Source organism: Electrona antarctica, assembly GCF_951216825.1.
Source record: "Electrona antarctica genome assembly, chromosome: 23".
NCBI lineage: Eukaryota > Metazoa > Chordata > Actinopteri > Myctophiformes > Myctophidae > Electrona > Electrona antarctica.
The window spans coordinates 35136156-35153505 of record NC_136804.1 but is presented as its reverse complement, the minus strand read 5'-3'; the positions used below and the strand labels follow the sequence as shown (position 1 = coordinate 35153505).

The 17350-nt window shown below is 42.8% G+C and overlaps 2 protein-coding genes across 2 annotated transcripts in view; one reads left to right on the top strand and one right to left on the bottom strand.

The window, feature by feature from the left end:
* The window catches only part of snd1 (staphylococcal nuclease and tudor domain containing 1), a 361345-nt gene that overhangs the window by 112681 nt on the left and 231314 nt on the right, over positions 1–17350 (top strand). Inside the window, exon 15 of the mRNA XM_079493746.1 lies at positions 2793–2934. Within this exon, the coding sequence (XP_079349872.1) occupies positions 2793–2934 (142 nt within the window). The remainder of the gene's footprint in view (positions 1–2792; positions 2935–17350) is intronic.
* On the bottom strand, positions 11528–17305 carry LOC306916048 (GTPase IMAP family member 8-like). Its single transcript, XM_079493748.1, has 7 exons — positions 17249–17305; positions 14685–15380; positions 13442–14245; positions 13172–13315; positions 12525–12665; positions 12208–12415; positions 11528–11919 (listed from the first exon to the last, which is right to left on the bottom strand). The coding sequence occupies exons 1-6, from the start codon at positions 17268–17270 to the stop codon at positions 12240–12242; spliced, it is 1983 nt and encodes a 660-aa protein (XP_079349874.1). The 5' UTR covers positions 17271–17305; the 3' UTR covers positions 11528–11919; positions 12208–12239.

Genomic DNA, 17350 nt, shown 5'->3' with positions numbered 1-17350 from the left:
GGTGAACTATCCCTTAAGTCCTCCAGTACTGGTGACACAATGGTCTTGTTGCCTGTATGCTTGTGGGTGAACTATCCCTTTAAGTCCTCCAGTACTGGTGACACAATGGTCCTGTTGCCTGTATGCTTGTGGGTGAACTTATCCCTTTAAGTCCTCCAGTACTGGTGACACAATGGTCTTGTTTCCTGTATGCTTGTGGCTCGATTAGGACAGTTTTAATTATTTCTTCCCCAGTTTATGAATCCTCAAATTGCCAGCCGCGCTTGAATAACCATGATTTTAGCCCCGGCCCACCATGCCATTAACCCATTCAGACCTGAAAAAAACGTTCGCTCTGAAATAATATATATTCAAAGATTTGTGCCACATTTTTACGATTTTTCAAAAATAGCAGATCTACAAGTTCATAGCGCGCCACTCGGTGGCACGCTATGAGCTTGTAGATCTGCTATTTTTCAATAGCTAAAGTATAACATAATGCTTAGTTAAAACACCAAAAGGGGTTCCCGCCCAGTATTGGTTAACTCATTTAGACCTGGGAACGATTCTACAAATGTCTTCTGAAAAACCTCATGTTTCTATATCAGTCGTTCTCAAACATTTTCATGTCAAGGAGCCCAGAAACTATATGTAATTGGTCGTCGACCCCCCATCTGAACATATGTTGTTCCAGGAACCGCTCCCAGAAGCAAAGATTTGAGTTAAAAACGTTCGCTCTGAAAGAATATATATGCAAAGATTTGCGACACATTTTCACGATAAAAAAAAAATAGCAGACCTTGGCGCGCTACGAGCTTGTAGATCTGCTATTTTTCAATAGCTAAAGTAGAACAGAATGCTTAAAACACAAAGGGGTTCCCGCCCAAAACGGGTTAAGACAGTTCCTCACACAGAGACACAGTGGGCCGAAGGGCGTCACAAGGGAAAGAATTATTTCTGATTGCACAGCGATTCCAGGCACGGCGCGGAGCAGAGCAGCGGACTTCATTAACCCATTCTGACCTGATGTTGAAACATTTTCTGAAAAACCTCATGTTTCTGTATCAGTGGTGCTCAATATTTGATGTCAGCGACCCCAAACATGATATGTAATTGGCCGCCGACCCCCATCTGAAAATATGTTGTTCCAGGGACATCTCAGAAGCAAAGATTTGAGTTAAAAACGTTCACTCTGAAAGAATATACATTCAAGGATTTGAGCCACATTATTCAAGATTTTTCAAAAATAGCAGACCTACAAGCTCATAGCGCGCCACTCGGTGGCGCGCTACGAGCTTGTAGGTCTGCTATTTTTCAATAGCTAAATTAAAACATAACACCAAAAGTGGTTCCCGCCCAAAATGGGTTAATTCGGGCTGGAGATGATTTTGAGATGTCAGGGAACTGAATAGATTTCATGCCAATAAATCATACTTGACGTCGGACAGTTTTCCGACAAGATGACGCAGATTCCATTCTTTCACTCGATGAATTGTGGCAGAGACGTTTTGGGTCCCCACAGGATTTGTTAACTTTTTTCTTTTGCAGCAGCAGTGTGAAATTGACCTCATTTGGGATGCTGAAGCCAAATCTAAATTGAGTCGACTTATGCAGTAACATTATAGTCACACTTGAATGTGTCAGTTTGGGTTTGTCTGCAATGCTGACTTTTCGGAGACAGTTGTTCCAACTTCACGAATACATCACAACTCACCAAGATCATAAAGAATCAACATGATGTTACAGAATGCTTTTTGTCTTGATTTTCCATTTTAGAATACCCGTAACACCTGCTGACAAAGTTGTGCCTCATTCAATCCTATTCAGTTTGAAGTTCCCTCTCTCTGTGGGCCTGTCCCTCAGGAACCTGTCTGTCTGTCTGTCTGTCTGTCTGTCTGTCTGTCTGCCTGCCTGCCTGCCTGCCTGCCCGCCCGCCTGCCTCTCTATCTCTCACTCTCTGTCAGTGTTGATTTTGTCGACTAAAACTATGACGGAAAATGTTCGTTCATTACCTTTTTTCACAAATAAAAATGAGACTAAAATGTTATCGAGGGACCAGTCTCTCAAGAACAGATTCTGAGCTGCGTTACTGAATCTGAATCTGGGCCTTCAGAACATGTGTATATTGGGTTACTGAATCTGAATCTGGGCCTTCAGAACATGTGTATATTGGGTTACTGAATCTGAATCTGGGCCTTCAGAACATGTGTATATTGGGTTACTGAATCTGAATCTGGGCCTTCAGAACATGTGTATATTGGGTTACTGAATCTGAATCTGGGCCTTCAGAACATGTGTATATTGGGTTACTGAATCTGAATCTGGGCCTTCAGAACATGTGTATATTGGGTTACTGAATCTGAATCTGGGCCTTCAGAACATGTGTATATTGGGGATTAGTGGAATGAAAACATAAGTGCCCCACCCGGAGAGGAGGGGTGAGGAGGCCCGCCAAAATAGTTTTTTTTTTTGTCATCGAAATCAACTGTAGATTTAGTCGACTACATTTTTCTGATATTTAGTCGACTAAAACTCTTAAACAATTCAGATGACCAAAATATGACTAAAACCAAATTAACACATTGTGTGCCCACACAACACTTTCAAAATAGTGACCCATGGTGCCCAATGTTATTTTTGTCTTTTTTTATAAAAATGTCAAAGACGTCCACAGACGTCCTGGGCACCACATAGCGGTAATTCCCAGGACGTCTGTGGACGGAAGGGTTAAATGACAGGAAGTGTTAAATTAATTAAAAATCAACAGTGCCTCTCTCACACTCACTCACACTCTCTCTCTCTCTCCCCATCAGGACACACAGAAGGCCAAGCAGTTCCTGCCGTTCCTTCAGCGAGCAGGCCGTTCAGAAGCCGTGGTAGAATACGTGTTCAGCGGCTCCAGACTGAAGCTCTACATGCCCAAAGAGACCTGCCTTATCACCTTCCTCCTCGCTGGTGAGTCACTCAGCATCTGGCTTAAAAAAACAATCCAAAGGTCAAGGACAAGGTTGGGTCGTACCCCCCCCCCCCCCTTGTTTATCCCCCTTGTCTCCCCAAATGACGTTGGGCATGATCAGCATGCTCTGGAGTGACAAAGAGAGACTTAAGCATGTGCACCCGTGTGCAGTTTGCATGTCATCGCCTTCCTGAAATAATGGTGAAAAATAATTGTGGAAAATTATATTTTTTATTTATGAATTTATATCTTATTGCCTGAATCAGCTCTCCATGATACTGGCCACCTCTGGTAAAATCGTCCATATCCTTAGTTTCCTCCCCAGTAGTAAAATGGCCATTTCTTTGGGGCCTAAGTCGTAGTTGTATTGTGACTTAGACCAAAAACGTCCCTTAGTCCCGAATAATTTTTGCAGTCAATGTAATTTAATCCTCCTTTTGTTACATAACTGTCAGTAGTCATTCTTGCTATAAATGTTTTGGGTGAAATGATTAAGTAATATCATATAGTTTGGTTTTGGCTCAGTTTTTCCTCTTTTCTGAAAAAACAAAAATGACGTCCATGTATCTTAGCAAGGTGACTGACAACGTTGCGCCTATCTCCAGTGCAGAGGTCATACATACTGCAAGTCCATAGCACTGTCTCCTAGCAGTCAGACCGCTAGCATCAGGGGTGAAGTGGAGGGCGGGTTGGCGTCCATCCACCTTATTGCCAACCCCAACCCCACCTTCTGATGCCCACCGCACCGCAGGGTTTGGCGCGAAGCGCCTGTCTCCTTTGACCCCCACTCCGCCCTGTGGTGGTCCTCTCTGGCTTCCAGCCAACTCCCAGGCGACCAGCCCATACTCTGAAGAGGGTACACATGGAACCAAAGCGGATCTATTTGTTGCACTCTTCAGAGTTAACCCATTTTGATCAGATTCTAAAAAATGTCTTCTACATCCTGACAGTTTTCTGAAAAAGCTATGTTTCTATGTTTCAGTCGTTCTTCGATTTTTCAAAAATAGCAGACCTACAAGTTCATAGCGCGCCACTCGGTGGCGCGCTATGAGCTTGTAGATCTGCTATTTTTCAATAGCTAATGCATAGCATAATGCTAACACCAAAAGGGGTTCCCGCCCAAAATAGGTTAAATGTTCACGGCGGATTTACTGTGGTGTGTGACTGGCTGCCGCCGCCGTGCTTTTGGGATGAATGGAGTCATTGAGCTGCATGAAGCTGCCAGGTATTATTGAGAAGTTCTAAGCCCCCATAACCTCCGGTATGGATTTTGTTTGGCTGGAAATCAAAACCGTGTGTTGTTTTCCAAACCGTTTGTATTCACTCTCCTTTTTATTGGCTCTCGCCACCACGCACGCGTCCAAAGAAGGTCAGGAGCCGGTGAAAACTTGGAATGGACCCCGCTGAGAGAACGTGCTGCATCTTAACCCATTTTGTGCGGGAACCCCTTTTTGGTGTTAGCATTATGTTATGCTTTAGCTATTGAAAAATAGCAGATCTACAAGCTCGTAGCGCGCCACCGAGTGGCGCGCTACGAGCTTGTAGGTCTGCTATTTTTGAAAAATCGAAGAACGACTGACATAGAAACATAGCTTTTTCAAAAACTGTCAGGATGTAGAATACATTTTTAGAATCTGATCTCGGGTCAAAATGGGTTAACTATCTTAACCGTAACTCCTGACATTCAGCGCTCGGCTTTACCCTTCCCGAGTCCAGACAACAATACATTGCGACGTATTTAGGATGCTTTGTGAAGTCGAAATAAATTGATCTTTTGTTTTTTAGCCCAGCTCATTCCACATGGTACACACAGTATGCACAGACGTGCACTTTTCTGGGAGCACAATTCTGGGGACAGAAAGCAGATTTGTCCCCGGCGGTGACCCGAGAGGTCTGGATGGTTTACGGTGTAGTACATTTGTACACTTTTTTTTTTTACTTAAACCATCCAGTGCTTTTTAAACCAACAGTAGTATTTTTGAAATAAAGCCTCTTACAGACAATGGAGCCAGTGCAAATATCTAAGAACTGGAGTGATATGATCCATGTTATGCTTTCTGGTCCACATGCGAGTGGGAATTGCTTTTTGACTGCTTCACCCAGCTGACGGCTGCTCAGGGACATGCTCAGTTTGAGCTCTGGCCACGCGGGCCATGAGGGCTCAAACCGGTTCCATTCCTATTCCCAGATAGCGACAGTAGGAATCCACTCTGGATGGAAGCTAATGATAGTTGGTAGTTACTAGTTATACAGTCCAAGTGGAAGCACGCACAGCTCAAAACATTCCACAGTCAGGTTGTGGTGGATTATTCAGAACTCACATCAGAGTCTGACTGAAACAATGTCACTTTTATTACAAGGAATGGTCTGTAGCAGCCCAGGGAGACTGCACGAATGCAAGCCTCCATAGCTGTAGAAATGAGTCTCTCTTATACACAATGAAGAAGCACAAATACATTGGAGGTGTGGTCAGTGGACATGGTCAAACATGGTCTTATGTAGGAATAGGTCATTTGACAGACAACCAACAGGTGGAAGGAAGCCTTGCTTCCACTGTTTCTAATGTAGTGTAGTATTCTCATCTTGAAAATCCCATTACAAGGTGCTGAACAAAAAATACGTACAGTGAAAAAGGAAGGCAGTCCTACTGCACACTGTCTCTCAAGCTCCCAGGTGACTATATTGAAGACTGAAGCGTCTTCAATATAGTCACCTGGGAGCTGGAGAAACAGTGTGCGGACTGCCTTCTCTTTTCAGTTACTAGTAGTTGCACCATGCAGATGTATGTTGGCTACTTGTTCACATGCAGCAGGTTTTGACATGCTGAAAATAGCTTGAAACGCCTCACATGTGCACGTTGTGAGTGTGTTGTGAGCGTGTACGTCAGCTATCATCGACACGGGTCACTGTTGCACGACGAGCATAAATCAAGTATTGCATGGCAGAAAAAAATCGCATAAGTCTGAATTTCCCTTTAAACCCTAAAGCGTCTGTCATTATAGATGTTGTCGTTCACTGTTCAAAAACATAAGATATACAAGCTTGCAGCGAGGTACAAGGTGACATCTGCTGTTTTTGATCTTGACATCTTGAAAATTAGCGAACTACTGATGATTTTTAGAGGGCATTTTGTAGAATTGTCCTCGGGTCTTAAAGGATTAAATGTCTAAATTGTAAATGTGGACACGCCACACAATGACAGAGTAAATATAAACTCTACCGATGATTGTTTATAGCAGAGCTACTCCTTTATATTTAAGCTTTTCGCTCCACTCTGACACTTGACGCTTATAATAAAAAACATTTAGGCCCTATCTTTGGCAGCCTGTGATGATTTGTATGCGTTCCCAGATCACGATGATGGCATAAACGCTGATCCCTTCCAGAAGGGATGAGGCTCCCCTGTTATTGTTGCAATAAAAACAAACCCATTTCAATCCATCTCCATTTCAGCATACAGTCATTTGCCAAGCAAAGGAAATGCCCCGTTTCCAGCTGGACACACTGTGTGTGTTTATGAAATGCCTGGATCCAGTTTAATTGTGCATGGCCAAATCAGAGATTCATTCATTCATTTTGTAATTTGGCTCTAAAACATTTTCTATAATGTGTTCCAAATAATTATACACATGCATTGTTTCTCTTTCTCTTTTTTTTTCGTTCTTTCTTTCTTTTTGGTGCCATTGCTCATTATTTGATGATGATGTCAGACAGGAAACTTTAGTAAACTGGGTTTAGGCTAGCCTGGGAGGCATACCATCTTTGGGTTTATCATCCGGTCGGAAGCGGCTGTGGCTCAGGAGGTAGAGCAGGTCGTCCAATGATCCTCCTCTTGTCCACATGTTGAAGTGTCCTTGGGCAAGACACTGAACCCTACATTGCCTCCAATGAGTCGGTCGGTGTGAGCTCGCCACCATTGGTGTGTGAATGAAATAATTCCCAGCTATCAAGGGCATCAAAAGCCTTGATGTGGCGTATGAATCCGACAAGTTTCTTCTTAGTACTTCTTGGAATGGTTCGTTTGGTAATATCCATCTTTTATTCCAACTCGTAGTGACTGGCGAGACTATAAACCAACAGGAGGGACCTTTTTAGTTTTAAAGTTTTTATTTTATTTTAATCTAAACCACGCCTAGACCGGATCACACAGGCGATTTAGGAACACAGACCAGGCAAGTCTGGTGACGTTTAGGTCAGTTTAGCCCTTTTAGGTCTGACGTCGAAATAAAAAAAAAGTCTTCTGAAAGAATATATATTCAAAGATTTGTGCCGCATTTTCACGATTTTTCAAAAATAGCAGACCTACAAGCTCGTAGCGCACCACTCGGTGACGCGCTATGAGCTTGTAGATCTGCTATTTTTCAATAGCTAAAGTATAACATAATGCTTAGTTAAAACACCAAAAGGGGTTCCCGCCCAGAATGGGTTGGGCATAGTTTTACTGAGACCTTCTAAGGTTATATAGGAATAGTACACAATGCAGAAATTAACAAATCCAAGGCTTCAAAATGTAGAGTTCCTAGCATTTGTTTATTTTGTACGCTAGGTTCAAATACCTGTTTGATGTTCAAGTTTGTGGATTTTTGCATTTCTGCTCTTGTAACATTTTGATTTGCTGACACAAACCTTTCTTTAATAAGCCTTTATCTGATTTAAATCCTCTATGCTCTGTATCTCACACACACACACACACACACACACACACACACACACACACACACACACACACACACACACACACACACACACACACACACACACACACCTTTTAACAATTCAGTGATCTTGCTTTCATTTTGGCGAAATATCAATAGTCTTTATGCCAGCCATGACATTGCACCATTTCATGCTTTTCACCTCCTGAAAGTTCTTCTGTCCTCTCCGACTACATGAGAACTGATACTTGCTTCATCATGTGAAACAATATCTTTAAAGGAGCATTCAGTGATTTGGATGATTTGGAAAAAAAAACCCGGTCCGCCCCGGTAACAAGATGTGCACATGCACACACTCTACAGTGGGGAGACACGCGACAGGCCAACAGCGCACACACACCAAGGTCTGCCCCCGCTCGATCATGATTGGTGGAAGGCCCCTCTATCCTGATTGGATGAAGGCTGGGTCACCTATCCAAAAACGAAACCTACGGTTTTTTGACCCCTAGGGGTTAACTGGGGACAGGAAGGAACTCCTTATATGGTCAGCACACTCTATAGTAGGAAGGATTATCACAACAAAACAAAAAAATAAGTTATATTTGAATTAAGTGAAATCACTGAATATACCTTTAAATGGACTTCATCAACACACCTGAGATTGAAACCAGTTTTCTAAAAACAAATTGAAAAAAAAAATTAAGTGATTCACATTCCTAATGCTATGCCAATTAAATTGCATAATGGTTTGGAACAACCATACATACATACGCCTCTGTCTTTGCAAATTAATTATTTTTGTTTTCGGCTCCTCTACAAGATGCTTTGAAATGATCTGGCCAATAAACGGCTTCAAGCCAACGAAGACATGTAGACGTTATTGGTCAATTGTGGGCGTTTGAAACAAATGTTTTCTGTGAGAATCACACACACACACACACACACACACACACACACACACACACACACACACGTACGTGTCTCTATAAGAGGATGTGAACGAGCGTGCATGCTTGTGCTTGGCTTCTCACTTCAGAATGATTTTATTCGATCAAACGTTATGACCCAATCACAACAGACACAGGATGGCAGCTGTATAGTCCCGGGGGGTGTGATCGAGGTCATACAGTACCTTCGCCAGTAGAGGATTCTCCGTGTCAAATGGGCTCGTGTCTTATTTAGTAAGCATGCTGCACCGGATTAACCCATTCTGGGCGGGACAACCCATTTGGTGTTTATAGCATTATGTTATACTTTAGCTATTGAAAAATAGCAGATAGTTCTGCTATTTTAGAAAAATTGTGAAAATGTGGCGCAAATCTTTGAATATATATTCTTTTAGAGCGTTTTCAACTCAAATCTTTGCTTCTTGGGGAGGTCACTGGAACAACATGTTTTCAGATGGCGGCCGGCGGCCAATTACATATAATTCTGGGTTTTCTTTTTTACATGAAAATGTTTGAGAACCACTGACATTTAAACATGGGTTTTTCAGAAAAGGATTTAGAATCTGGTGTCGGGTCTAAATGGATTAACACTGATTGATGCAAATGATCTTCCTCTCTGATTATACAGTTTCAATAGGTTTTTTTTTTAAAAACGGCGTCCTCTCCATCTCCCTTCAACGGTTATCTTCATTCTTTTCAATGAACCGCATCAGGGAAATGACAGCCATGCATTTACAGTATGTGTTCCTGCACAAGCTGGTCTCTCTAGTCTTTCTAGTTTTTGTCTTCCAGACTGATTGAGCTACAGTAGCATTAACCCACTTAGGCCTGACGTCGACATTTAAAAACATGTCTTCTAAATGGTGATAATTCGACCCCCATCTGAAAATATTTTGTTCCAGGAACCTCTCAGAAGCAAAGATTTGAGTTAAAAACGTTCACTCTGAAAGAATATACATTCAAAGATTTGAGCCACATTTTCAAGATTTTTCAAAAATAGCAGACCTACAAGCTCAGTGGCGCGCTACGAGCTTGTAGATCTGCTATTTTTCAATAGCTAAATTATAACATGTTTTAAACACAAAGGGGTTCCCGCCCAAAATGGGTTAAGACACGTCTCTAAATTCTTGGTTGAACCAAATTCAGCGTGGTGTACTGTAATCGTGCAACAGTGTCATGCACCGATAATTGCACATCTACAAGCAACGTGTCAATGATGCAATGGACGACTGGTAGAGCAGGCTCAAGAGGTAGAGCATGTCGTCCAATGATCCATGGGTCGGCGGTTCGAATCCCGGCTCCTCCTGTCTACATGTCGAAGTGTCCTTGGGCAAGACACTGAACCCCAAATTGCTCCCGATGTGCTGTTTGGTACCTTGCATGGCTTCCGCCGCAATCGGTGTATGAATGGGTGAATGTAATGCACAATCTATGTAAAGCGCCTTGGATAAAGGCGCTATATAAATGCACCATTTACCATTTATGAAACAGGGTTGAGAGAGCTTGTACATCTGAGCATATCTATCACTGTACTGTAGATCTGGTATTTTCTATGCACACCGTAGCGTGCAGCCAAGTGTAACACGGGTATTGTATTTCCCATCCATGTGACCAAGCGGCCAAGCGCCATTCCTTCATTATCTACTCCTCTCTTATCGCCTGCCCCTTCTCTATCTTTCTCCTCCCCATTATTTCTGTTTCATATTTTCGTGTGTCAAAGTTATCTCTCTGTACGTTTTTTTTCCCCCCACCTATCTCCACCGCGGGGTCCCTGTTAAAAATGACACTTGCATGATAAGGCGGCAACCTCGGGTCTCTTATCTGGAACGTGTTTGAGCTAAAATGCCAGCAGCCCCTTGCCCTGCGTCATACGTAGACTTCCACATAATGACGTCTGTGCCGTCAGGATAGGATCTGCAAGACCCTACGGTTCAGATGTGATGTAATGAGGTCGAGATGTGCCGCGTGTCGTTACCCTGGCCTTCTGTAATGGTCATGCACTGTATGTAGGTGTGATGGAACCTTTTCTGGGAGCATCTCCAATGCTTATGGACGCGAGTATATGCGGCATGTCTTTGCTGTTGGGTGGAAAACACACATGTCCACAACTGTTTGTGACTGTGGCTCAGGAGGTAGAGCAGGTCGTCCAATGATCCCTGGGTTGGCGGTTCGAATCCCGGTTCCTCCTGTCCACATGTGGAAGTGTCCTTGTGCAAGACACTGAACCCTACGCTGCCTCCAATGAGTCGGTCGGTGTGAGCTTGCCACCTTTGGTGTGTGAATGTGGGAAGTGAGGACGCTGGCGTCGACGGTTCGCCGCTTCACCTCCCAATGTATGAATGAATGAACCATTGTAAAGTGCTTTGAGCACTTGGAAAAGCGCTATAGAAATGCAATTCATTACTGTTACACGCTGAGCTTGTAGACGGTCTATTTTTGCTACTTTTGTGTGACACTGTAGCGTAAGGCGGGTATTCATTTATGGAAAATGGGAAGAAAAATACTTGAGATATGGTTTCTGCCCGACATTAACAATATGTGAGAGTGAATGCTTAGCTACAGGGGGTTGAGTAGCCTCGAGTGAGTGTTGCTAATTTAAATTAAAGTCTCCAGATGCAAAAGTAGTTATCTAGATAATTGAATAAGAGCAAGAAAGTATCTAGTAAAAACGCTGCTCAATTGGTGAATTTAATTTTTAATAATCGGAAAGAATGTCATTGCGATGTCTAATATATTACACAGAAGAAATCCAGCACTCACGGCAATAGCTTTTAAGGCACTTATTTTTTTGACCATAGGTAGGTTAGGTACAGTATATGGCATGCTGCAGACAATATTGCCGTGAGTGCTGGATTTCTTCTCCGTGTAAAATGTCGTGTCTGACCGTGCACCCGGTAAAATGATTAAAGCGAGTGAGACGAGATGGAGTCGTGCAACGCTGCCTTCTATTCGAAATGTCTAATATATACAATTATAAGTGCCTGCTGCACGATAGAAGAACAAAATATCTTCTGAGTGAATTAAACAAATACAACTTGCCCTTTAATAAAAAAAGTCAACTTCATCACTTGATCAGTGCGTTTTTTACATTACACCTTTGACGTCCATAGCTTTGATTTACAAGTAACAACTTGATGGTTAATTCCCCCCCCCCAAGCATCAAAGGATAGTCTGCACGCACAAAAAAAGTGCAAAACAGGCTTTAATAATGTACTGTACCACAGTGTATATAGAGAATACAGATGCGAACACTTGCCTTTGAAGTGCTTTATTCCTCTGAGCGTTCATCATGATCAACATGACGTAAGCTGGATGAATTTACCCCGACAATTTGATTATATATTCGTCCTACGACGAATTAAGGTTGTGTACGACAGCTTAACCCATTCTGGACGGGAACCCCCTTTTGGTGTTTTAACTAAGCATTGTGTTATACTTTAGCTATATTGAAAAATAGCAGATCTACAAGCTCGTAGAGCGCCACCGAGTGGCGCTCTACGAGCTTGTAGGTCTGCTATTTTTTGTAAATCGTGAAAATGTGGCCCAAATGTTTGAATATATTCTTTCACGGCGAACGTTAACCACTGACATGGAAATATGGGTTTTTCCAAGAAAACGGTCAGGATTTAGAATACATTTGTAGAATCGTTCCCAGGTCAAAATGGGTTAAGTGGTTAAAATTCATTAGCATGCCTTGATATGCTAAATGTCCAGCATGAAGACGATGTCGTTCTCCACCTCTGCCTCACCTCTGCTCTCCGTCGACGAGCAGAAGGCAGAGTCTCCCGGACTGACCGCTTCTCCCTGATGTTTGATCCAAGAGATGACCTTCTGCCGAGAGGCTGTGTACTCTGCATCTCCTGGCTCTGACCCGCAATCTGTGGTTAGAGATGTGCAAATGATGATGAAATATCTGTCCGTTCTAAATGCGACCATGTTGAGTGAAGGATATCATGCATCTTTGTGAAGGAAAGTGGACTTGTTTACCTTGACCTGGGGACAGGAAACCCATCAGAGTGTTCTTCACGTCCTCCGTCAGTCTCACCTCACGCCGGCTCCACTCCCTCTCAAAGAGCTGCTTCCATTCTGGCTTTAACTCATTGGTGCGGTCCAAGGCCGCAAGCAACTCTAAAGATTGAAATGGACGACGCAAGAAACGTTTGAGTAAGAAATTAATTATGTAGGATTAAAGCTGCTATAAGCAATAATATGTCAACATTTTAATAACCTTTTTATTTTTTATTTTTTTGGTATTCAGACAGCCAGCAATGGGTAGAACGCTCCCACAAATAATTTAGTCTCTGTGACACATCTAGGGGCCTCAATCTGCATTCAAAGATGTTCCTAGCAGCTTTGTCATTGGTCGAAAAAAACCCGGTCGCAAATGACTAACCAATCAGGAAGCAGACAGGCACATCGACCAATGACAAAGCTTCTAGGAAAATCTTTGAATGCAGATTGCTTTAGCTATTGAAAAATAGCAGATCTACAAGCTCATAGGAGCATGTAGGTCTGCTATTTTTGAAAAATCGAAGAACGACATAGAAAAATAGCTTTTTCAGAAAACTGTCAGGATGTAGAAGACATTTTTAGAATCTGATCTCAGGTCAAAATGGGTTAAATATGAAGCTCACCAAATGCTCCTTTGTCCGTTCTGAAGTATGTCTTCAGGGAATACTCCATCAGCTGTGGCAAACTCAGCCCTTCTGTTTCAAACTCTTCCTCGAGTGAATCCTGTGGCTGGAGCTCCTCAACTGGGCTCGACTTTGCTGTTGAAACTACGAAACACAACATTAGGAGAGTTGCAATATAAATATAGTGTATATTAATTATATATATATTTTTTGGGATAATACTTATTTCTCCAAATCATAAAACGAATCCATTACAAATATAATACATACATGTTATAATGTGGCGCATGCTCTGGTTTGCGTTTAACACTGGCTGCACGGTTCTTGTGCGTATTCGGTTCATCATGGCGCGCCACTCTTGGACGTCCCATTGCCAGTTCTTCCGGAGGACTCCGAGCAGGTCTCTGAGCAGCACATCTTCACTTTGGTCCGTCTGGGTCTCTTTGTCCACTGGACGTGGGATCTCCTCTGGAGGTGGGAACGCTTCGTTCGGATCAAAGGAAGGTTGGCCGGGTGCCGCGACCGTATCGCTGATCAGTTCGATCAGATCACTGATCTCGGGTTCCTGGTCTTGAGTCAAGTTGTCGAAGGCAAAGTATCTGCGGTTGCACTTGTCCACCAGCCACCCGAGAGACTCCCCCTCGCTCTCGATGTGCTCTTCGATGGTGTACTGTCCCAGCCACTGGGCATCGGTGAAAACCACGATGGTGTGTTCCCAGACGTGGTCCCCTAACAGCCTCATGTTGTCCTCCGTGTTCCTCCGCTGTTCTTCGGTGAACGCCGTGGCCGTCGGTATCATCAGGAGGAACGCGTGGGGATGTGGAGAACACAGACTCACGGCTCTCCTGATCTCAGCCCTGACCGAGTCTGACGTGTGCTTGGCCGGAAAGAACTTCCACCATCCTGGCGTGTCCACGACCGTGATCTTGGTTTTACCGACTCTTCCTCGTTCCTTCAAACATTTAACCGTTTGTTCTTCGACTCCTGAGTTGTTGAGGATGGCGTTGCGGACGATGCTCTTTTTGGAAAGGACCCATCCCAGCAACACGATGTTTAACTGGTTCACCGGCTTTCCTAAGAATGAAATGAACATTTTTATCAAAACCATGCATGACACGGCAAAACAAGTAGTTTTCTTTATCATAATTTTGTTGGCAGAAATGACCAAACTAAGGTTGCAAATATCTATTATATCAATTTAACCCATTCTGGGCGGGAACCCCTTTTGGTGTTAGCATTATGTTATGCTTTAGCTATTGAAAAATAGCAGATCTACAAGCTCATAGCGTGCCACTCGGTGGCGCGCTATGAGCTTGTAGATCTGCTATTTTTGAAAAATCGAAGGACTGACATAAACAAAATGGGTTAATTGAATGTATGTATTAATCAAGAAACATACTTTTGTATTAATTTAATATATCAACATGAAATAATTATTACGTCATATTTGATACAATGGTGTGTTAAATTATTTATTTTCATTAACTGTTGCACCCCTATAGTCAAAACCTACCTTTGGAGACGTTTCGCTTGTTCTGTTCATCCATCCTTCTCTGTCGCCTCTCCGCCACCTTCACCTTGATGGCCTTCCTCTCAGAGAGGAGCCGTCCCAGCAATCCGCTGTCCATCTCAAAATGGCTGCCACGGTTTCCCTCCAACATCTCGTCGATTCCCTTCATTAATTCTGCCGCCTCGTCGTCCGTAAAATGGCTGTCACTTTTGAAGTCTGTGAACCTGTGTTTGCATTTTTCCACCAGCCACTGCAGAGCCTTTCCACCTCTCGCGATGTGCTGATCAATATCTTTGTCTTTGAGGCAGCCTGTGTAGCTGAACAGCACGAGCGTGTGGTTCCACACTCTCTCTCCGAGAAGGTCCATGTGTTCCTCGACTGACCTCCTGGACGCTTCCGTGAAGGGCATGTCCGCCTGGACCACCAGGATGAAAGCGTGGGGTCCAGGGGGGCAGTGGGACGCACTGAGCATGATCTCCATCTTGGTGACCTGGGTCGTGTCGCATGGTCTGTAAGCCCTGTACCAGGCAGGCGTTTCGACCAAATCGACACTTCTGCCACTTATTTGTCCGAATGTACATTTGCTGTGAGCGATCCCTTTACCGGGTTTTAGTTCTTCTCGCCCCAAAAGGAGGCTTGCGGTGGATCGGGCTTCGTAGGTCTGTGATCCCAGGAGAACGATCCTGCGCTCTGAAGGGGCTACGAACAGAAACACATACAGAGACAGCAGGCCTTAGATTTAACCCATTTAGGCCTGACGTCGAAATTTATAAAATGTCTTCTAAATCCTGACAATTTTCTGTCAGGATTTGCGCCACATTTTCACGATTTTTTTCAAAAATAACAGACCTACAAGCTCGTAGCGTGCCACTCGGTGGCGCGCTATGAGCTTGTAGATCTGCTATTTTTCAATAGCTAAATTATAACATAATGTTTAAAACACAAAGGGGTTCCCGCCCAAAAAAGGTTACTATGCTGCCAAAATATTCCAACATAATGCGCCTGATGGAGGGGAAAGGAACTGGTTGGAATAACGTGTTCCTTCCACACGCTACGTCCAACCAGGGAACCTCCCCCCTGTCAGGTGTAAAGGAGCGACTTGGACACTCAGGCATGAAGGAAGCATGAGTTCAAGTCCGTTGCTCTCCCCGGGCTAGCAGAGAGTGTGTAGAGCCCCAGGATCACATTAGATAATTGACACAGGGGTGAAAAATAAGTTACAAATCGTGGGGAAAAAGAAAAGTCCATAATTATGTAGATGCTGAAGGAAATATCCATCTGGCATTTAGATGAGTACACTGCAATGCCTATTCTTTTTCAAGATTGAACCAAGATTGTTTTAACATTTGCTCACAAGGCTACTTCATGCCTCTTGTTCAGATTCCAATCAGTTTTTTGTTTTTACTTAGCATAATCTCTCTCTGTTTTATTCAAACAAGCATTTACGATTCTGTTATAATTCTGCTTTACACAGTTCAGTAATGTGAAATCGAGCACGTTGCAATGACATTAAGCTCACTTGTACAGTTTCTGTGAATGATAGTTTTTTCTCTTATTGACCGTTTGCAGTTGTTTTAATGACGTAATAGTAGTGTATCATATGAATACATATGAAGAAACTACACCCCTGTTGGTGTTTTAAGCATTATGTTATACTTTAGCTATTTCAAAATAGCAGATCTACAAGCTCATAGCGAGTGCCGCGCTACGAGCTTGTAGGTCTGCTATTTTTGATAAATCGTGAAAATGTGAGCAAAGTTTTTAACTCAAATCTTGGCTTCTGTGGGGTCTCTGGAACAACATATTTTCAGATGAGGGGGGTCGGCAGCCAATTACATAATAATCTTAGGGGTCCTTGACATGAAAATGTTTGAGAACCACTGACATAGAAACATAGGGTTTTTCCAGAAAAATGTCAGGATATAAAAGACATTTGTAGCATCGCTCCCAGGTCAAAATGGGTTAAATTACAAGACATTATAAAAGACATTTGTAGCATCGCTCCCAGGTCAAAATGGGTTAAATTACAAGACATTATAAAAGACATTTGTAGCATCGCTCCCAGGTCAAAATGGGTTAAAATGGGTCAAAATGGGTTAAATTACAAGACATTATAAAAGACATTTGTAGCATCGCTCCCAGGTCAAAATGGGTTAAAATGGGTCAAAATGGGTTAAATTACTAGACATTATAAAAGACATTTGTAGCATCGCTCCCAGGTCAAAATGGGTTAAATTACAAGACATTATAAAAGACATTTGTAGCATCGCTCCCAGGTCAAAATGGGTTAAAATGGGTCAAAATGGGTTAAATTACAAGACATTATAAAAGACATTGTAGCATCGCTCCCAGGTCAAAATGGGTTAAAATGGGTCAAAATGGGTCAAAATGGGTTAAATTACAAGACATTATAAAAGACATTTGTAGCATCGCTCCCAGGTCAAAATGGGTTAAAATGGGTCAAAATGGGTTAAATTACAAGACATTATAAACGACATTTGTAGCATCGCTCCAGGTCAAAATGGGTTACTCTTTTATACTTTTTTGTTAAATGTTTACATACTCACCCTTTTGGTCCTGAGGTTCCATGTCTACCGTAGTCTTCTTCCGTACTGAAATGATCGTCTGTGTTGCATGAGAGGCTGTTCCATTTACAGTAAATATTTGCA